The 23,370-nt window shown below is 38.1% G+C and overlaps 1 protein-coding gene across 2 annotated transcripts in view; it reads left to right on the top strand.

Moving 5' to 3' along the window:
- Positions 1-23,370, top strand: part of ptpn21 (protein tyrosine phosphatase non-receptor type 21) — an 80,343-nt gene that overhangs the window by 14,775 nt on the left and 42,198 nt on the right. The window contains exons 4-11 of one of the 2 annotated variants that reach the window (XM_087289856.1): positions 5,301-5,398; positions 12,886-12,953; positions 13,048-13,118; positions 15,548-15,635; positions 20,147-20,235; positions 20,503-20,590; positions 22,470-22,549; positions 23,131-23,238. In XM_087289856.1, the coding sequence (XP_087145982.1) occupies positions 5,301-5,398; positions 12,886-12,953; positions 13,048-13,118; positions 15,548-15,635; positions 20,147-20,235; positions 20,503-20,590; positions 22,470-22,549; positions 23,131-23,238 (690 nt within the window). The remainder of the gene's footprint in view (positions 1-5,300; positions 5,399-12,885; positions 12,954-13,047; positions 13,119-15,547; positions 15,636-20,146; positions 20,236-20,502; positions 20,591-22,469; positions 22,550-23,130; positions 23,239-23,370) is intronic. The other variant, XM_087289857.1, reaches the window with a different exon arrangement.

Below are 23,370 nucleotides of genomic sequence, written 5' to 3'. Positions count from 1 at the left end.
TATTGTTGAGCCCTGTAATCTGATAATGGCAAATGTCTGATTTCACCAGTGAATAAAATTGTCTAATATGACAGATTGCAAGCATATATCTCAAACATAATAATTCAACATCAGAATTATTATAAGTAGAATAGAATTATTTATAGAAACCAGTAGACCTACACATAATATTATTATTGATGTTGTGCCATATGTTTGTTTTTACCATACCTTTATTTTAGATCTACAGAATCATGAGAGAATCGTGATCTTTATTTTAAGCAAAAAAAATCGCGATTCTCATTTTAGCCAGAATCGTGCAGCTCTAATTCACACTAGCTAAACGTACCGTACTAGGACATCAAACGAACCCGGGTGCGGACCAAAAGTGCTAGTGTGAAAGCACCCTAAATGTACTGGCAGTTTATTATAAGGTTTCTGTAGTGTAATATACAACACCAACCCAGACAATAAAGCACTGCAAGCTATTAAACATGTTCATGAAAGTCACTTTTTACAAACTTTTTAAGGGTAAAAGTTGTTTGAGGAAAGATCATGATCCCGTAATGCAATTCAAAAGTAGAAATACACGGGGGTAAACAAAAAATACAAACATGAATCACAAAATACTGAAAACTGCTAATTTATGGTTATTTTTTACAGTGATATAGGAACTAAAAACTTAAAAATAAAGTAAAAAATACCTTTTAACATTTATTTACGGTTTACAATGCAAATAAATCATATTTACTTTTGCATATTAACCAAAAGTATTCCTGATATTAATATAAAAACTGAATAAATATATGTTTCTCGATGGGCTACGTTTTGATGAGTTTTTCCTACAGAGAAATCTCCTCTGTTTGCTGTATTATTCCTTCATGAGTTACTGACCAAACACATCTTTATAAGTTTACATTGACTGCGTTTACATGGACATCAGTAATCTGATTATTTGCCTTAATCTGAATAAAACAATAATATAATATTAATACAACATTTATATAGCGCTTTTCTAGACACTCAGAGCGCTTTACACATTTTTGGGGGGGAATCTCCTCATCCACCACCATTGTGCAGCATCCACCTGGATGACGCGATGCCAGCCATATTGCGCCAGACTGCACACCAGCTGATTGGTGGAGAGGAGACAGAGTAATGAAGCCAATTATGGTTAGGAGGCCATGATGGAGAGAGGCCAGTGGGCAAATTTGGCCAGGATGTCGGAGTTAAACCCCTACTCTTTTTCGAAGGACATACTGGGATTTTTAACGACCACAAGGTCAGGACCTCATCAGAAAAATGGCTCTCACTTAGCAGTATAGAGTCAGCATTAATATACTGGGGCATTAGGATCCACACAGACCGCAGAATGAGCGCCCCCCACTGGCCTCACTAACACCACTTCGGCATCAACCTAGCTTTCCAATGTGGTCTCCCATCCAGGTATTGACCGCGCGCAGCCCTGCTTGGATTCAGTGGGCGACCATGTGAGAGTTGCAGAGAGCTAGCTGTCGGCAATTATTAAGGTGTTTACGTAGGTTGCTTTTTGAATGCTCCTTTCATGATCCCGTTTTACATGTTATAGCACATATATTGATTAATATAATATAACTTTTACATTTTTCAGCTGTAACTGCAGTTCGGCACTTTCATTCAGGTTCATTTCATTCATCACAAACTCAGGTATTGGATGAGAATATGGAGTAAGGACTGCTGGAAGAGTGTTGTTTTAATGGGCTTTGACACCGCACGCCTTATGGAAAGAAAAAACCTCAGCATTTTGCGATGCAGATGTCTGTGGTCAAATAAATGGAATATTCTGTCGTTAAATGTGACAATGTTCTATATCACGGTAATTCAATTCAATTCAGCTTTATTTGTATAGCGCTTTTACAATGTATATTGTGTCAAAGCAGCTTCACATAAATAGTCATAGTAACTGGATCAGGGTAGTTCAGTTTTTAGTGTTTAAGTTCAGTTCAGCGTGGTTTAAAGTCATTACTGATTACAACATTGAAAGAGCAAATCCATCGATGGGTAGCTCTACAGATCCTGAACCACGCAAGCCAGAGGCGACAGCGGAGAGGGAAAAAAACTTCACCGATAGGAGAGTGAAGAAAAAAAACCTTAAGAGAAACCAGACTCAGTTGGGCATGACCATTTTAATTTCTCCGCTGGCCAAAAGTCTTGTGCAGAGCTGCAGTCTCAGCAGAGGAGGCTGGAAGCTGGCCTCAGAGAAGACTCGTCTGTCCCTGGAGCGTCACTGGAATCAGTCTCACGCTCTCCACTCCCCCATGACCAACAGCGCAGCAGCAGCTCAGGATACGGCCTGGTCCAGGATATGGAAACCTTGGGATCATCTCGTTGCTGGTCTTGGATCCAATCAGTGATCCGCATAATCTGAGGACCTCTCGATAAGTATCTCCAGGTGAAAATGGATAAAAAAAGAGAACAATTAGCGTAGCTGCTGTTCATAGTGTATATAAACAAGATGCAGAAACCTGCGTGGTTAGTGATGCATTGAGTGTATGCTTTACTGAACAGATAGGTCTTTAATCTGGTTTTGAACAGAGAGAGTGTGGCTGAGCCTCAGGTGATATTAGGAAGGTTATTCCAGAGTTTAGGAGCCATAAAGGAGAAGGCTCGACCTCCTTTACTCGACTTTGCTATTCTAGGTACTACCAGAAGCCCTGAGTTTTGAGATCTTAAAGAGCGAGTTGGATTGTAGCGAGATAAAAGGTTGGTTAGATAAACAGGACCTAGATTATTTAGAGTTTTAAAGGTGAGAAGTAATATTTTAAATTCAATACGAAACTTAACAGGCCGCCAGTGTAAGGAGGATAAAATTAGGGTGATGGTTTACATGTCTGTACTGCACTTCAATAATGCCACTAAAATCGGCATACTCCACATGTCTTAATTCCATTTCTGTTCTCGGTGTCTGTGGGGTCTTAAAAAGTATTCAAAGTTGATAAATCAATTATGAGAAAATTAAAACCCTTAAAAGTATTTAGAAGTCTTAATCGTGCTTTTACGAGGTCTTACATTTTGTTCTAGTGTTGTCCAAAGAGTTTGACTCAAAAAAAACATAAATATATTAATTTTCCTCCTAATATTAACAACGGCGTGCTCAAACTGCACATTTGGTTTGGGCCGGGGTGCGTCCGGCCAACTTCTCCGTCCGGGTGATGTCATGTAATTTGCGGGAAGGTGAAGTGACGTGCTCCACATGTAGCGAAACCATAGAGCAAAACAGAGGGCAAAATGGGAAAATGTAAGTACTCCAGGTTGGAGAAAGACGAGTTTAAACAGGGCCTGTTGCTGAAAACAACCACGTTATTTACTCTATCAAGCTTTGTATCTTCCGATCTTACCTGAGTTCTGTTGAGTGGTTGTGCTCCATTGGTTTATTTAAAAGACAGCTGTTTATTAACAACTGTTAATTGAGTTAAAGGTTTGATACTGATTAGAACTTGAAGTGGCGACGAGGTCTTAAAATATTCTGAGAAGGTCTTTAAAAAAGTCTTAAAAAGGTATTAAAATTATCTTTAGGATTCCTGCATATACCGTGTATCTGTGTTTGCACTCAGTTTACCGCTTTTCACCCAGTGCAAAACAGATTCATAGAGAATGGAGCGCAAGGGAGCCATCAAGCGGATCGCTGGTCTGTGTTTGTACTCAGTAAACAGCGCCATAGTTTTGAACTGATGACCTTCTTGGCCAATCACAAGCATTTATGTTGAGCACAAGAACACAATGGCAAATCAGCGCTGTTTAAGAACGCCATCAACAGTGTATTAAATGTTAACGGGAAATTGGCGGTTTTTCTTTTACTTCAGTATCGTGACGAGTCTAATATAGTGAAAGAATCAGTTTATTAACTCGAGTTTGATAAATGGCGTCTAAAACGTGTGTTTGGAAAAGAAAACATTAGCTAACTAGTGTCATTTAACTTAGCTGAAATGAGCTCTGTCCCTTTTTATTTTCACCATTCATTCAGAACGGACCTTCGGGTCACTCGGAAGGTGGTGGAATTATAAATTTGTGTCACTTTTTCTTCACTGATAAGATATACAGCCAGGTACACAACGTTCCTATGTAAAATCTGATTTATATACCGCTGACGTGCACCTGTCAAAAAATGTAACTACATGTCGCAACAACACGTAGCGCAAGCTCTGTGATTGGTCGGCTTTGTAGCACTGATGAGTCTGGGCGGGACCGAGAGCCGCGCGAATGGCGCGAAGGTTTTTTTTTTTTTTTTTTTTTTACAAGTGTGGAGTCGCGTGAAGGAGCTCCGAGGGAAAGTTTTGTTTTGTGTTTACCTCATAGTTAAAGTTGTTGCACGTCCGCCGGATCCTGCCTCAAAATGAGCGACTTTGAGTCACTTGTACAACCAGGAAGTGTTCAGGAAAAGCAAAACAGAAGCGAAGAAACTCGACACAGAGGAACATTTACACATCACTGCCAACTAGCGTTTCAGAAGTGTTTATGCAGACCGACAAAGATAGCGTGCAGAAGTATAAATGAAAGCTGCGCGCGTTGCCTGCGCCGTGAGTTACGCCGGTCATTTGACGCAGAAGTATAAACCAGGCTTAACTCCCAACGATACTTCCGGGTTTCTTCCCACCTCAGCCTCGATTTCACTTTTGAAAATGGCAACCGTGTGAAATCAGTCTATAGTGCACTGGACAAGTCTGAACAAGTTACGCCCATGCATGCGCGAGGCAGGCAGTTCTGCACAATTACGTAATTTTTTCGGCTTAAAGATATCGGCCTAATTTTGACATCATATCGATAATGATAATCTTAAAAATAGCATTTATCGGCCGATAATGATATGCCCACCAATATATTATGCATCTCTAGCCTTAATCGTGTTAAAATCAGATTATTGGTGTCCATGTAAACGTATTCGTTGTTGCAGATGAAATATAATACAGAAAACATGATTTAAATATTTACCAGTAGGTTAGATATTAAGGCATTCAAACTACTTCACCAAAGCCTCTCTACTAGATGCTCTCATCCACCATATTTGTAGTCTGTTTACATTTTTAACCCCTATTTGTAGTTCTAATAGAATTCACGTCCAATGTGCAATGTATTGTGGGTAATATTAGCAAATAGAGCGCGGACGCTTCTAATTAGAATTTCCACCAGGTACCTTTGGCTTACCCTTTTAACATACTACATTTAGGAACACACTAAATCTGTTTTTAAATGCGTGCAGTATGTGAATTGGGACGCAGAATATGTCTGGAATGATCAGATCAGAGCTGCTGGAATGCTTTACTCACTTCCTGTTTTTCACACAGATATCAGTATTATCTGCAGCTGAAGAAAGATGTTCTGGAGGGAAAGATCCCCTGCTCTATTGAGCAAGCCATTCATCTGGCCAGCCTGGCTGTGCAAGGTGTGTTTTTTCTGTCTAATGTTATGCTTGGCATTTGGGGGATTTCTGTGTACTGGAGATATTAGAATTGATGCAGGTGTTGTTCTGCACTGCCCACGTAGCTCACATTTTATCTTTTAAATGCAACGTCATGCCCTTCCTGCCGCAACCCATCTCTGGGAAACATCCACACACACATTCACACACACACTCATACACTACGACAATTAAGCCTACCCAATTCAACTGTACAGCATGTCTTTCGACTGTGGGGGAAACCGGAGCACCCGGAGGAAACCGACGCGAATGCAGGGAGAACATGCAAACTCCACACAGAAACGCCAACTGAGCCGAGGCTCGAACCAGCCACCTTCTTGCTGTGAGGCGACAGCATTACCTACTGCACCACTGCTTCGCCCAAACTTAATTATTCTTTATTAAATGGTGCACATTGTAAAAAGAACATTTGTTGGGGGAAATTGTGATATCAGAATTACTTGTTTGTTCTGTCTGAGAACAAAAGAGGACATTTGTAATATTAAAATACTCCTCAGTTCAGTTTTGTCGCTCACATTTTATATTTTAAAAATGCAACTCTATATAATAACAATTTATATACATTTGTAAATCAATCAAGAAGCATTATTTGTAAAATAAAGTAGAATAAGATTGTACCGACGTACATCTATGTAAATAAGTATAAAGTAATCAATGAATAAAATAGAAATGTAAATAAAATTGTATAAATAATGTACAAAATGAGCAATAAATTTATCTAAAATTGTAAAAATAAATAAACAACTATGATTTATTGACTGTTTCTTGATTATTAAATCAACATATTAGTAGGATTTCAGAAGGATCACATGGTACTGAAGAAAATTCAAGAGTCAAAAGTGTAAAATAAACTGTTTAAAACGAAAACTTGAGCAATTTGGATAATTCTGCCATCTTTTTATGCTACCTTGAGAAAAACCTTGAAAAAAAAAGGTGTGGACTTGTATCTTGTGGTGGGTTTTTATTTATTATAATTATGTTTTGTAAATTAATTTAAAAAAATTCTTTCTTAGGTTATGTGATATGTATACAAAATGTCAAACAGAGAATAGCCTTTTTCTCAATCTTAGTCTTCAGTAAAAACTTAATTTACAAAAAAATGGGTGTAGAATAATATCATACTTTATAAAAATAAAAATCAGTCAGTATCTCAGTAATAAACAGGTAATAAGCCACTGATTAAAAGTGAAAATTAGTACTTAAACTAAAGTGTTTCCAAAATATTAATGTGTAAGTATTGTTTACGTCTGTAAAAATGTTTGCTTCCGCTCTTAAGCTTCACTATTAAACTCTATTTGACTCTATTATATGAAGTGGATGGTGTTTAGCGATGTTGCAAGAGCACATTTGCGTTAGCATTCTTCAGATAACGTGTGGCCAGTGTCTGGTTCACGGGTTCACATACTCCTCCGTGAAGGTGCGGTTTAATATTACTACAGCCTGTAAAGTTTAAAAAATCACCGCGCCATTCATCAAACTGAGCTGCCAGGCTCCAACACACACTCACACACAGCTCACAAATACACAGCTGAAGGCAAAATAATTAGCCCTTCTGTTAAATTATATTTATTTTAAAAATATATCTTATGTTAACAAGCATTAATTTGGATTTGATTAAGGCATTAGTAAATGTTGAACTATGATTAAGAAATGCTGCATAAGTATTGTTCGTTTTTAGTTCATGTTAGTAAATACATTGACTTATAAAATCTCCTTACTCTACAAAAAAAATTTTTTTTATAAATATCTCCCAAATGATATTTCAGAGGAGGGCAAATTTATATATACACACACACACACACACACACACACACACACACACACACACACACACACACACACACACACAGACACGTGTGTGTGTGTATATATATATATATATATATATATATATATATATATATGTGTGTGTGTGTGTGTGTGTGTGTGTGTGTGTGTGTGTGTGTGTGTGTATATATATATATATATATATATATATATATATATATATATATATATATATAAATCAGCAATATCGCACTCGTAGCAGTGCGATATGGCTGTATATCGGCACTACTAAGGCACTTGTGTGCCAATGCACACCTACCACCAGTGTCGATTTATACAGCCATATCGCACTGCTACGAGTGTGATATTGCGTTTATACAACAGTTTGACGGCATAATTGTGTATATAAAAACAAAATCAAACATGGAGAGTCTCAAAAACCCTTTTGTATGAGGAACTACTTTCTTCCGAATGCAAATCATAAGCTGACAGCTAAACAGTTGAGCGTGCATCTTTTAAACTTTAGATCTGTAGTGTCTGCTTTTTGCTGGTTGTATGTGGGCGGTAGGGTTGTAACAATATACCGGTATGACGGTTTACCACGATTTGAACGTGCACGATTATCATACCATGAACAATTGCATATCAACGGTTTTAACCCTTAAAGACAGAGACAGCCGCCCGTGGCTAAAAATAAGCATTGCTCTTAAATGTTTAATAACTTTTGATCCGCTGATCAGATTCATACAATTCAAAGATTGGCATAAAGAAGAGAATCTCAGCTTTACAGTGCTGTATCACATAACATTTGCGGACTTTCAGAGGCTCCGGAATCAGTGCGAATACGTCATCAAAATTTGACAACGCTGATTTGACAAAGAAACGCTCGTCACTGTGTCTCCGGACAAACCAGACATGATACATTGATGCATTGTCCCTCCTCCATGCCCAGATTGGTTCAAACTCGCTATATCACAACCAATAAGCATAGGTTTCGCTTTTGTTTGTGGACCAACATGAGCTTTTTGAACAACACGGAATGAGAGATAGGCATACATTTATGCGCGGCTAAATACGCAAAAAAAAGTTTTGCATGAAATAATTCTCATACTAAGTACTTTTGCATGCACAGCAGCACAGAAACATGACAAAACAGTGACACAGCAAAGACGAACTGCTGCTCTTGCTGTTTTCAAAAGACGCAAATGAAGGTGCAGCTGTTTGTCTGCATTGCAGACAACCATATCCAAATCCATATCCACAGACAACCATATCCATGCTGGCACATAAAACCTAAGGATGTTCCATATTGAATCTAGTTTCGTTATGTAACTATTTATAGTATAGTAAATATTTATATCTATTTTTTTACTGAGGATTTGCACCATGTTTATTTGGACTTTGACACATTATTTATTGTTTTCTTATTTTTTTATTTGTTCATTGTACAAGTGGACACATTCTCCCACCTCAGCGGTCAAGATTAAGTCCTGAAAATCTCAACATACTTACATTTCTTCATCACAACCTAGACTGAACAAAACAACGCTTTAAATACATGTTTACAGCCATAAACTTGGTATTGCACTTTTGGTCTCCCATTTATCCTGCTTATAAGGAAGGACAGTTTAAGTTTATTTTTGTCTAATCTTAAAAGACCTTGCTTGTTTATTCCTTTTAATTTAATTTATCAAAGTGGGAAATTTTTCAGTTTATTTTTATAAAGACTTCTATAGTTCTATTAAAATGGTTCTTTCAAAAGTTTGTTGAAATAAAACCTTTGTTCAGTCAGAAAACGTGTTCTTATTCTTTTCAGGGTCTTTGCTATGAGAATTACTATTTAATACCGTATACCGCGAAACCGTCAAACCGTGGTATTGTTTTAGACGATTATCATACCGTAAAAAATCATACCATTACAACCCTAGTGGGCGGAGTAATACACAAAGTGTAAAGAGGCTGTAGGAGTTCTGATATTGCAGAATATCTCACGGCTATCAGCCAATCAGATTTGAGAACCAGACAGAACTGTTGTATAAATATATATACTAACCAGGTTTTCTTTTTTCAATCTTGAGGTCTTAAAAGCAGCAGGACTGTGGGTACACGACAATAATTTTTGGTCTAGTCTTTTTCAAGAGAACCGATCGCAAATGAGCGATAACAGTCGTGCGCATCACATCACCTGTGCGTGCGAGTTATCATCCTCTCATAAGGTATTCACCTGCTTTGTCTCGCGCAAACAGTTTTCAGTCGTGCTGTTACTCGATTCAAAGATCAAATTTGCACGCATATTGGGCCATCCTTATTGTCAAACCCTGCTTTAAGACAACTACAATGTCAAAATTATTTCCAACCTGCCAAAGTGGCTAGTGGGAGCGGCTGTCTAACCCGCCAAAGCTGAAATCTACCCACATTTGGCAGGTTGGCGGGTGTTAATGTAAAGCCCTATATATATATATATATATATATATATATATATATATATATATATATATATATATATATATATATATATATATATATATATAAAATGGCAACATGAGTTATCGACTGCTGTTAAACTGACGTCCCGCACTGATCATCCCGATGCGTTTGCACTGTCAAAAGGCTTTTGTTTGTTTCTGCATGGTTTGTGCAAGGAGTTATTCTTGAGCACCAGCATTGCTGTGTAAGGAGCTTCATGCTTCAGATGTTCTGCATAGCTGTGAACATTTCTAACGGGCTGATTAGACGTGCTGTTAATGTTGAGCTACTACTGTTACAAAGGCTAAATCCATTCCTTCCACAACAAAAAGTCTCTCGGCTTTGCTAAATTTAGATGTGTGATTGCTCTAAATTAGACTTGCTCCTGCTGGAGTGTCAGCTCACGTCTTCACATGTTACATCGCAAACACATTGAAGCAGTAAGCCAATACATTTTTATTTTGATAAGACTTTATTTTTTAAAAAGTGATATTTGTAAAATAAAAGATTTAAATAAGTTGAACAATAAGGTTACATTAGTTAAGTTTTAATTTGTTTACCCCAAGTAAACAAATAGACTAGTAAAAGGAAATAGATTTGTTAAACAAAACAAAAAAAATGTAAGACAACTTAAGACTATTTTTTGAATATATAAATTGTTTGGTAAAATAAATTAAAAAAATGTAAATGTAATATAGAATGATTTAAATGTTAATTAATTACAAAAAAATAATTGTAATGAAATTTTTGTTCCTTATTTAATTTTGTTTGTGTTTTTTCTGAAACACTAAAATATTGCACCAAGGCGCAATAATTCAACATAAAAACTAAAATAAAGTAGTTTGTAAAAAAAAAAAAAGAATATATTTGTAAAATAAGTGCTTGCGAACGAAGTATAAATGTGATTATTTGTTACATTTTATTTAATAAGTAAAATGTTGTAATTGAATCGGTGTTTGCTAAGTTTTTTGTTTTCACTAGTTTGAATTTTGACAAATAATTATCACACCAAGGCTTTTGGTCCATAGTCATTTTTATATTTTATTTTGCTATTATTATTATTATTATTATTATTATTATAACCTTTATTTTACCAGGAAAGACACATTGAGATTAAAAATCTCTTTAACAAAAGTGTCCTGGCCAAGATTAGGCAGTACACAAGTCACATGAGTCCAACAGACAACAAACAAAAAACAATTTACAGTTAACATGAATCACACTGACAAACTATTCAAAACATCTACAAACCTGTGTTTCAACTTCTAAATCTTTTATAGTCTTTTTAAAAGCATGCAGTGAAATCTATTCTTTGAACTGCAACTGTGTTTGCAGATTATTCCAAGCAAAAGGTGCTGCGTACTTAAAAGCCTTTTTCCCATCTCAGTCCACACTTTAGGAACAGACAGTAAATAAATATCCTGTGACCGAAGACAGGCTTTTTACAAATGTACTTCTGTAAATATAATGGGAGTAAACCCAGTATAGATTTGTAAACAAGGATATGCCAATGCTCGAGCCTACGAGTGGACAAAGCAGACCAACCTACCCGAGTGTACTGCACACAATGATGAGTAATGGATTTAAAATTAGTTATAAATCTTAGTGCACCATGGTAAACAGTATCCAAAGCATTAAGACTTTGAGACGAAGCATGCATATAGATAACATCGCCATAGTCCAATGTCGACATGAATGTTGCCTCAACCAGCTTCTTTTTAGTATCATTTCAATTTAGCTTTATTTGTATAGCGCTTTTACAATGTAGATTGTGTCAAAGCAGCTTCACCACAAATGGTCATAGTAACTGGATCAGGGTAGTTCAGTTTTTAGTGTTAAGTTCAGTTCAGTTTAGCTCAGTTCAGTGTGGTTTGAAATCATTTCTGAGTCCTAATACTGAAGAGCAAATTCATCGATGCGTAGCTCTACCGATCCCAAACCACGCAAGCCAGTGGCGACAGCGGAGAGTAAAAAAACTTTACCGATAGGAGAGTGAGGAAAATAAACCTTAAGAGAAACCAGACTCAGTTGGGCACGACCATTTTAATTTCTCCGCTGGCCAAACGTCTTGTGCAGAGCTGCAGTCTCAGCGGTGGAGGTTGGAAGCTGGCCTCAGCGAAGACTCGTCTGTCCCTGGAGCATCACTGGAATCAGTCTCATGCTCTCCACTTCCCCATGACCGGCGTAGCAGCTGCTCGGGATACGGCCTGGTCCTGGATATGGAAACCTTGTGATCATCTTGTCGCTGGTCTTGAATCCAATCAGTGACTCTGCATAATCTGAGGACCTCGGGATGAGTATCCCCGGGTGAAAATGGAGGAAAAAAAGAGAATAACTAGCGTAGCTGCTGTTCATAGTGTATATAAGCAAGATGCAGAAGCCTGCGTGGTTAGTGATGCATTGAGTGTATGCTTTACTAAACAGATAGGTCTTTAATCTAGTTTTAAACTGTGAGAGTGTGTCTGAGCCTCAGATGTTATCAGGAAGGCTATTCCAGAGTGTAGGAGCCATAAAGGAGAAGGCTCGACCTCCTTTACTCGACTTTGCTATTCTAGATACCACCAGAAGCCCTGAGTTTTGAGATCTTAAAGAGCGAGTTGTATTGTAGCGATACAGAAGGTTGGTTAGATAAACAGGAGCTAGATTATTTAGAGCTTTATAGGTGAGAAGTAATATTTTAAACTCAATACGAAACTTAACAGGCCGCCAGTGTAAGGAGGATAAAATTGGGGTGATATGATTTTCTAGACCTGGTGAGAACTCTGGCCTGTCTGTTCATATTGTAACAGACTTTCTATAGCAGATAACTCGCATTAAAGGCAGCATCATAATGCGAAATGTAATTCATTGTTACTATTATTGTCATTTTCATCATCATTAATATTCTATAATTATTAGACATACATTTTGGAATTATTGCACACAAAAATCAATGTCATCTCAGCATTAGTTTGATAGTTGTCTCTGGTTTTTGTTAGTCCTAATTGATGTTCTTTTAAAATATAATAAATCCCTTAAAATACAGTTTTCACTGGTGCTCATTCATTTTTGGTGGGTGCTCCTAATTTTTTTCTGGTGCTCTTAAATTCTTTCTGGTGCTCCTGAATATTTGAAATGGGGAGCACTGGTGCGACCAAGTAAAAAAGTTAATTTCGTGCCCTGCCCTAATAAATACTTTTCAATCTAACACTAAACCTATGTTCTCCCAATATTTCCAGCTGACCTCGGAGACTTCAATCGGTATGATTCCCAGGAATTCCTTCAAAAAATCGTGCTTTTTCCGATGGTGAGCAATCATTGAATATTTGATTATCTTGTCCTGATTTTAAAACAGCATAATATGATGAGCTTAATAAATACACCGTTTTCTCTTTTCTCAGCCATGGATACAAGACGAGAGGGTTGTGGAAGAAGCCACTCAGAAAGTCACCATGCTTTATCAGAACTACCGGTGAGTTTCTGGAGCCTTCTGTGCTTGTTTTACCCTGTTTGAGTGTTCAGATGATTCCAGTTAGAGGATTTCATTGCAGCCGTCAAACTCTAACCTGAATTATCATCAGACTTTTTGCTTTAACTTCATAAACGCTCTTGGCTTTCCTTCAAGTGTTGATTTCAGGGGGACGTTTGTGTGTCTTTAGACCACATGAGATGTATAGTAAAACATTTGTCACGTTTTGATACAAATATGGAATGAATTGATGATTTAAATTGGATTATTCAACCATTTCGGGTGCACTCTGGTGTCTTTGTCTTGCAGAAATGCGTTATGCATTATGTGAAGTATTTTGAGGTATGCACAGTAAGCATTAGGCTTGGGCGGTATCCAAATTTTGATACCAGCAAACCTCCTCCCTATTTTACCCCGGTATCCGGTATTATCCTGCATAATAAAAAAAATTATGACCTAAGACTCAGACAGCGTCACCAAACTGTTGGCTTGTGCCTAAACCATTCAGAAACTGAATACCCTATACACACACACACACACACAGAGAGAGAGAGAGACGCACAGCACTACGCTCTCTCGCCACACAAGCAAACAAACAAACAGCATCCACGCGGATGCACGCGTGTTTGCTCGGAAGCTAAATTGTTAGACCGCACCATCGCTCCCTTTCAAATTACACCAGAGTTCCCGATCGCTCTCGCGCTGTATTCGGAAATTCATTCCTGCACGGCAAGAAATCTGGTCGACCTCTAGTCTAGTTCGTATATATACCACGTCCCCCTTCTCGTTCGGTCAAAACTGGAAATACTGCCAAACTGCAGGTCTCTCTCTCTCTCTCTCTCTCTCTTTCTCTCTCAAGTTGCTTTATTGGCATGACATTAAGTACAGTATTGCCAAAGCACTGCAAATATGAAACATTAAAACCATTGAAAAATTAATAGTAATACAGATAAGATATAATGACACACAAAAAAAAATATACAAAAAAAAAAAATACAATACATTTGATAAATATAATAATAATAAAAAGTTTAAATTATTTAAATTAGACACATGAGTTTACATTAACCAAATTTCTAATGGTGTGTAGGGTGTATACATATTTTGCAGCTAGTCTAAATGTCAATTCGTCCTCTCCGAGTATATGGTAAAGTTTTTCTGAGTCATTTAAATTAAAAAATGAACTGATGAATGTTTCAAATTGAGGTGAAAATATTTCTCTAGTCGTGGTGTATTTGGGGCAAAACAGAAGGAAGTGAGTCTCATCCTCTATTTGGTTTGTGTCACACTGTTTACATAATCTCTTTTCCTTAGGAGTCCAGGATTTTTTATGTCTGCCTTTTTCTATTTCTAGGTCATGATCACAGAGGCGGTATTTAGAAAGATTGTGCTTTTCTTTTAATTGTTTTAATGATAAATAATTTGCCAACTGTGTGGTTCTATTTAGGGCCGAATAACATTTAGGTTTAGTCTGGAGGTTGAATTCAGTTTTTAGTTTTTCATCATAGTTATATTTTAATGTTTTGTCAATTTGTTTGTGAAGGTTTTGTTTGTGGACGGGTTCGGTTTGTGTTTTTTTCAGTAGTTCAGATACCAGTGTGTTTAGAGGATGAGACACTGTAGGTTTTTCATTAGCCAGAAGGGCTTTATATTGGACAGATCTCTCTCTCTCTCTCTCTCTCTCTCCTCCACACTGTCCCGTGATGACAATCACGCATACACATTTGTAGGCATTAAATAAATAACATTTAATATTTAATTCTTGTCTCCTATATAATGGCATTGTTTTTTATGATGGTATAACGGTATTGAAACTGACACCGTTGCTATTTTTAGATCCCACGGTATACCATATTACTGTTTTACCGCCCAAGCCTAGTAAGCATGAGAACAAATTGGTAAAAATAACTTTAATAAAATTGCAAAAAAACAAACTATTAAATGCATGAAAACATTTGTAAAATAAATCATATTTGTGAAATAAAATATAAATAAAATGATTTCAATGATTAAAGTGCTGATGGCATATTTCTTGATTGTAAAATAAATGTGACCACTTTTTTTTCAATTTGAGTTTTTCACGGCATGCATTGCATGTGGCATGTTTTTCTCATGTTATATTTAGAGTAATGTGAAAAAAGCATAAGGAAGAAGTCAAATCTAGATAAAGTAAAAAAAAGTACAAATTAAAAATAGTAAAAAAATAAATACAGTAATATAATAAACACAGTTATATTATAATAATAATAATCATACAGGAAATAAATACAGTTATATAATAGAAATTGGTAAATAAACAAAAATGAAGTATTTAGTGTGATGCATGAGGAAGAATCAGCACAGACTGATGTATGTGTGTGTGATTAATGAGGTGACTGAAACTGTATTGTGTGTGTTTGTCTGTGTGTCTGTCTGTGTGTTTGCTTTCTCAGAGGTCTTTCTGCACCGGAGGCTGAGCTACTGTACATGCAGGAGGTGGAGAAGATTGAGGGCTACGGCGAGGAGAGCATCCAAGCCAAGGTTAAACTGCAAACAGCAATGCAGATTCAGTTTCATGCATGCCAGATTATGCATGAAAAGCACATGACCGCTTTGAAAGCGTAAAATACATGCACTAGAAATACCACAAAACATCTTCCGGAATCAGTCCAGTTTTGGCATGATGTTGTCAAAACAAGAAGCAGATTTATATCACTGATGGAATATTAGCGCAGTGAATGCATGCATTTAAAATAGTCCAGTACATGTTCATGCATGCATGCATAGCCAGAGTCCCATTTTTTAAAGTAAATGATGGAAAAATGTTTTAAAGGATTTGTTAAAGCAGGGATTGCTAACCCTATTGCCATTGCAATATTTTTCCTAAAATAATACACACCCGATTATGAGTCACGCTGTGGAAAAATTGATATTGGAAAATTCACATAAGTAAGTCACATTCTCTTTCATTCAGAAACAATGTAAAAAAGCTTACCAGTAGCTTTAAATGAAACAAGCAGGCTGTGAATTACAGGAGGGGTTTGCACCCCCTAACTAATGCTTAATAACACCCTACCCCCCCACCACCCGTATTATGTCACTAGATGTATGGGGGAGATCAGCGCTTTAACAGTGTGAAACAGTTTTCTCTGATCTGTATCTTAAAGAATAATATTGATAATTAAAATAATAGATAATATAAATATACATTTGACCACCCCTATAATGGTTCATACCATTGTAAAAGCATAATTACGCCAATGTAGCCTAAATTTAAAGTTAAATTAGATGCATAGTTTAGGTAGTTTGACCTACACCAGGGGTGTCCACACTCGGTCCTGGAGGGCCGCTGTCCTAGAGAGTTTAGCTTCAACCTTTATCAAACACCATGTGTGTACCAGCACATCATCTCTTACTATGTATACTAGAAACTTCCTGGCAGGTGTGTTGAAGCAAGTTGGAGCTAAACTCTGCTGGACACTGGCCCTCCAGCACCGATTTTGTGTCCCCTGACCTATAGTAACCTCTGAAATGGCTAATCAGATGATAGTAGGTTAGAAAACACTAAGGGTGTTCTCATACTATGTACTGTTGCCTTGAATATGGCCAAAGCACGCTTGTCCCCCCCTTCCATCTTTCCCGACAGCCTGCACTCACATTAGATTCGGGCCTGGGCACGATTACGTCATCGATGATGCACGGTTCACTCAGTGGAGATCGCTTGTTTTTGTGGTTTGGGATGCAGCCACCTTTGACGCTCATGAACAATCATAAAGTCCTCGTGCTGCAGGAATTGGGAGGTTTGCTAAAGGTGCAGTGAGGGAGTTGAATCTTTAATAATCTCTGACAGTTTGTGTACATTGAACAGTAAGAATGATTAATAAATCTATATGAAACAGTCCCTTAAAAGTCATGTCTCGCTTTCAGTTTCGGGCTCAGCCGCGTTGCACTAGCACTACAAGCATACCGCACCAAAGCCCAAGTGAACTGACCTCTTACAACCGGGCCAGGACCGGTCAAGTGAACCGTGCCAGAGCACTCGCACTTCTCAAACGATCCTGGAAACAGGCCTGGGCACGGTTTGGATAGCATAGTTTGAGTAGGCCCTAAATGCCCCTCAAAACACTGAAAACTGTAAAGTTTTGTTAATAAATTAAATGTAATTTAAATAAATACATAAATTTGATTCCTTAAAAATTGATTCATGATAAAGGTGACCACCTCCATCATCTGTAACTGCACCTTGAAAACAAGTTAACAATGTAAATAAACAACAACAAATTCTGACATAATACTTCTAATGTTTTTTTCTCTTGTATTTCTTGCAATTCTGACTTATTTCTTGCAATTTCAGATAATGTAAACGTACAATTTTGAGAACAAAATGAGCATATATTCGTGATTGTTACAACCCCTGGGCAGTCTAGGGGAGTGGGCTTGCACACTTGACCAAGGATCCTGTTCAAACAAACACTCAAAAAAAAAAAAATTGTACTCAAAGTAATGACCACATACAAGAATTGCCGTGCAAATAAAGTCATTTATTACAGGTGGTGATAAGTGAAGCAGTGAGTAAGCTATTTACAATATTTACAAATCAAAAACAAAACATAAATTAGAAAAAAACAATCAAAACCATCTAGTCTAATAAAAAATAATGTGAAAAATAAATCTTCAGCGTCCAAGACATCTTACCTAAATTACACTAACCATCCACTTAACCAAAAACACACCCTACCCTAGTGTATCTAGACAGTTGAACTCCTATGTGTTGATGTCACGTGACCTACTTGCCTACCAGTCTTTCTACCAAACCTCTGTAGGGAAACATGAGGAAAGGGAATGAATGATTACACAGGTAAGAGCAGACATTGACTAAACCAAAATGACAACACAGAGTAAATAAAGGATAAGACGGACAATATATTACAACAAAACTGAACAAAATGGGGATATAAACACAGATTCAATCAAGCGAGCAAACAAGCACAGAAACCAGTAACAAGTCGAGCCAACAAAGACTGACAAACTGCTGGCAGACAAATAAAATATATAGTGAGCTAAAGAGATCTGATTGGCTGAGACTGGAACCAAGTTGTTACAGAGGAACCAATCAGCATAAGGCAGTATCAGGATTGGTTGCATCAAGTGGATGTGAACCAGCCAATCAGGAACAGCAGTAGGCAAAAACTTTGAAGTGAACTGGAGTGATAAGGCTCCTACACACCGGGACGTTTTTTGTGTGCGTTTAACGTCAGCGTTTTACGAGAAGCGCTTTTCACTGCCGTCAAGCAGACGAGTATGCTAAATCACTCTTTTGACGTTAGATGGCGCTACACAACTATAAGCTTCTGACACCCGGTTATAACACACAAGAAGTGGAGGAGCGGATGTTCACAGTTGCACGCATGTTGTTAAATTTACTGGTGACTCGAACAAGCATAGATGGTTCAAGCAGCAGCTCCAGCTCTAGCGATAAAGAAATGTTTATTGTTTACCAGTGCAATAAGCAGCTCCACGTTCGTATCGCCTCTGGGCATCTTCTTCAATGTGCGCTCGCATTGACAGTTTTGCGCTTGAGCACCTCCAAGTGCTGTTTACGGTAACTTCAGCAGCTCTGTGCACGTGAACAAAGGTGCCGATCTGATTGGTGGAGAAGGTTTTGACGCCGCACGTCAAAACAAAAAAACGAGCATGAGGCGTTTTTACAAAAATGACGCTTTTGCGCCTTGCGTTGGTGTGTACAATCACATTGACGCCCTTTATTTAGTTACAAGGCGTTAACCGTCGACGGAAAACGCGAGCAAAAAACGTCTCTGTGTGCACGGGACTTTAGAAAGAAAAACACAATGAGACACATAATACAAACATGAATAACCAATACGTGCTGGCACTTAACAATGATATTTAATAAAAAGTTTATAAATATGCTATCTGCATTTTTCTTTTAATAATAATAGCATAATTTGTAGTTTATAGTTGCATAGTTTGCATTTCTATGAGCAATATTATAAACGTCAATCCTGAACTATTTCTAAAGGCTGATTTATACTTCTGCGTCAAACACTGGCGTATGCTACGGCGCTGACGCATAGCCCTTCGTCGTGGCCGTCGCCGTCACTGACGTGCACCTCTCAAAAAATGTAACTACACGTCGCAACAACGCGTAGCGCAAGCTCTGTGATTGGTTGGCTTGGTAGCGCTGACGAGTCGTGGCGGGACCGAGAGAATGGCGCGAACCCAATGTAGCGATTGTTTACAAGTGTGGATTCCCGTGAAGGAGCTCCGGATGGAAAGTTTTGTTTTGTTTTTACCTCATAGTTAAAGTTGTTGCACGTCCGCCGGATCCTGCCTCAAAATGAGCGAGTTTGAGTCACTTGTACAACCAGGAAGTGTTCAGGAAACGCAAAACAGAAGCGAAGAAACTCGACACAGAGGAACATTTACACCTCACTGCCAACTAGCGTTTCGGAAGTGTTAATGCAGACCAACAGAGACAGCGCGCAAAAGTATAAATGCACAGCTGCGCGCGTTGTCTGCGCCGTGAGTTACGCCGGTCACTTGACGCAGAAGTATAAACCAGGCTTAAGGAGTGAATCTAGCAGTGTTTTGCTAATAACATTATGCAAGTCGCTTAGGAGTGCATTTTGCATGGTTTAAAAAAATGTATGTTCCTGAAAAAAAAGTCACTCAAGTTTATTATTGATTTAAACCAGTGGTCACCAAACTTGTTCCTGGAGGGTCGGTGTCCAGCAGATTTTAGCTCCAACCCTAATCAAACACACCTGAACAAGCTAATCAAGGTCTTACTAGGTATACTTGAAACACCCAGACAGGTGTGTTAAGGCAAGTTGGAGCTAAACCCTGCAGGGACACCGGCCCTCCAGGATCGAGATTAGTGACCCCTGATTTAAACCAACACCTAGTCCTGTGGGGTTATTTTTATCATCTAATTAATCTACAAAAATGTAAATTGCAGCCCTTTAAATGAATAATTGTTTCATATTTCTGTATGTTAAGCAGTGTTATGTTCTTCCGTGTTGTCTGAACAGGACTCTCAGGCCACAGACGTGATCATCGGCTCCTGTCTGGATGGGATTTTTGTCAAGCACAAAAATGGGAAAGCTCCTCTCATATTTCGGTGCGTGTGCATTTATCTTTTCGTGCATGTTTGGCATTCCAGCATTTTTCACAACAAAACATAAATGTGAAGCAAACAATGGCATACATTTAGAGAAAAGACGTCACAAAAGCCGTCATTTTAGGCCAGAGATAAGCAAAACGTGGTCACTATATAATTCTGGAGGCCCTGAGTGTCGCCCTAGTCTTCAGAAAGCTGTTTATTTTCTGTGTTTGCATGCTGTGTTGCTGTCATGTGTCTGACTCGAGCTCTGTGTTGTTTCTGCAGGTGGAATGACATTAATAATATGACTCATAATAAGTCCTTCTTTGCCCTGGAGCTCGCCAACAAAGAAGACACAATCCAGTTCCAGACCGTAAGTCTGCAGATAATGCACATGCTTTTTTTTTGTTGGCTAAAATAAGCAAACACTAAATGAACATGGTGTCATTTTGAAAAAGTGTTTGGCTGTTTCTCAATATGCTCGTGTTCTCGTGTAACGTCATCCTCAGCTGCCAAAGTTCAGATCCAATACTCAATACTGCAAGTACGGAGGGCGCGTGAAACTTCCCAGATGTGTTCTTGATATCGAGGATGCACCCATGCAGATTTGAGCACCGATCTCGCTCTAGAAGTCATTGTGACTGGAGGTGGGAAGTGCAGCATTATATATAGATCTGTTATTAAAGTTCAGAGATATCACTTATTCATAGGGATGTAACAATATTGTAAATACCGTCATACCGCAATAGTAATTGTTTTCAATATTAGCGTAGGCGCATGACTCAATAAAACTATGTCTGAGAAAAGTTTGCTCAGGCGAATGAAGTGAACGGGAGGTATCGGGAACCACAATTCCCATCAGCCCAGGCGTGGCCATCATCCTTTGCGGTCTGTTGTCACTACAGATCCAGTAATGCGGAAATGGAGTGTGTTGCTGGTAGCGGGGAAGAAAAAGAGCTGGAAATGATCGAACCTAAAGCGGGTTTTAAATCGGATGTGTGGAAACATTTCGGTTTCTTTCTAAAAAGATACGAGAAAGGAGAAAAGGTGACAGACGAAGACAAAAACAGCATGCAGGCACTGCCAGACTGTGGTGAAATATAAGTCGGAGAATACGACTAATAACAGTCATGGGGACTGCAGAACACAGCACACTTGTTAGATTGATGCAGACATTGACTTGTACAAAGAGACCTCTATCTCACTCATGGCTTGTCTTCTCAAGTGGAGAAAATACAATGCACAACGTTACCCACTGCTGTCAACCTTGGCTAAATCATATCTCTCTGTCCCAGAAACCTCAGTCCCAAATGAGAGGGGGGTTTTCTGTTGCAGGGGACATGCCCAGAGATCCCAGCTTTCACCAGATTATAGTTATATGATCATTTTCCTTAAAAAAACCCATCTCTATCTGAGTGAGTGAGTGATTAAATGTTGAATGTGAGGAGTTTTCAACAATACTAAATTGAAACTTTATTTTTTTATATGGTTTAATAGTTTTTTGTTATTAAAATTGAAAAATTGAAGTTCCTCTTTCGAAACTTACAGATAGATGGCTAATTTGTATGTCATTGATATGTTCAGTGCTAAGGTAAATAAACACTTTTGGCACTTTTTTCGAGTCTTTTCATTAGATTTGTTTTTCCTGTAAATTACTCAATAAATACCGTACCGTGCCATTCATACCGAGGTATTACCGTACCGTGAAATTCTCATACCGCTACATCCCTACTTATTTACTTCAGAAGTTTCCCTAAATGAAACTGTGAATATAAACATTACCATAAACATAAAGAAATAAACACAAGGGTGTTCGTTTGCTGAAATTCGTATTCAAATCTGTTTTATTTTTATTGTGCAACGCATATTTATAGTGTTTTTAAGCAATGTATATATTTAGAAAAGGGGAAAAACAATAAATCGTTGTATGAGTGCTGTAATGTTTAAATAATTTACCATTTAAAACTCGTGAAGTTCACGTGACCATCAGGAAGAACGCAGCATCTCATTCCTCAGAGGTCGAGTTCTCTGTTCTCGTGGTCTTCCGAGTTCGTTCTTCCGAGGACACCAAGACCGGTCTCCAGAAGAACGCAAGTCTGTTCTCTGCGTTCTTAGAATTGAGAAACAGCCTATGTCAGTGAATGCATGTGTTGCTGATCTCTAACGAACGCCACTCGTTTAGTGGCTGAAACACTAGAGTCGATGTTCTGGCCTGATTTGATTTGAGGAAAAATGTTCTGGCTGTGTTTCAGGAGGACATGGAGACGTCCAAATATGTGTGCAGAATGTGGCTGGCGAGGCACAAGTTTTACAAGATTAACAACAGCAGTCTGTAAGTTTATACGTGTGTGTGTATTTTCTGTTCCATATGTACGTGTTTTTGTGACATATCAGGACACAAATCTTTAATGACATGGCTATGACAGATATTCCAAGAAGGTGGTGAATTATGAGGACATTGCTGATGTCCTCATTTCTCGAAAAGCGTAAAAAAATCACACAAATAGAGTTTTTTCAAAAAGTATAACTGCTCAGTTTCCTGAGAGGGTTGGGTTTAGGGGTAGGATAGGGTTAGGGCAATGCAAAATACAGTTTGTACAGTAGAAAAACAATGGAAACCTTTGTAATGTCCCCTTAATTCACAAAAACATAATTTAATGCAGTGCTTCTTGTACATTTTGAGACCCACTTTATATTGGATATCCATCAGGCAGTGAAGGTCACTGATTTATAAAGGAAACATACCTTAAATGTGGTGATTTTGTAACTGCTTACAGTCCACCGGAAGCGCTTTAACTGGGTCACTGAAAATGAAAAGTCCTTCTGCATATACCCATAAAGTGTTACCCCATAATCTGATGATGAATATCTCCTCCTGTCGATTTCTTCACCGCTGTCCTTTACTGTCTCCAGAGAGCCGTCTTGTGACCCGAACTCCGAGGGCCCTCAAAGGTCCATTCTCTCTCTTTCATTTCCTCGCTTTCCAGCCCTCTCTCGTCTCTCTGTGCCTGCTGATAAAGGGTGAGAACGGCTGCTTGTGGACGGCACACTGCATTATTTCCTGCTTATACTGCTGTTGAGTAAATGTTCACTACATTACTTCTTGCTGTATTACTGGTCGTTGTGTTATAAGCATGAATCGGTATAAGGCTG

The sequence above is a fragment of the Danio rerio genome, chromosome 17 (assembly GCF_052040795.2).
Source record: "Danio rerio strain M-AB ecotype USA chromosome 17, GRCz13ab, whole genome shotgun sequence".
Taxonomy (NCBI): Eukaryota; Metazoa; Chordata; class Actinopteri; order Cypriniformes; family Danionidae; genus Danio; species Danio rerio.
This window is presented reverse-complemented; position numbering and strand designations above follow the sequence as displayed.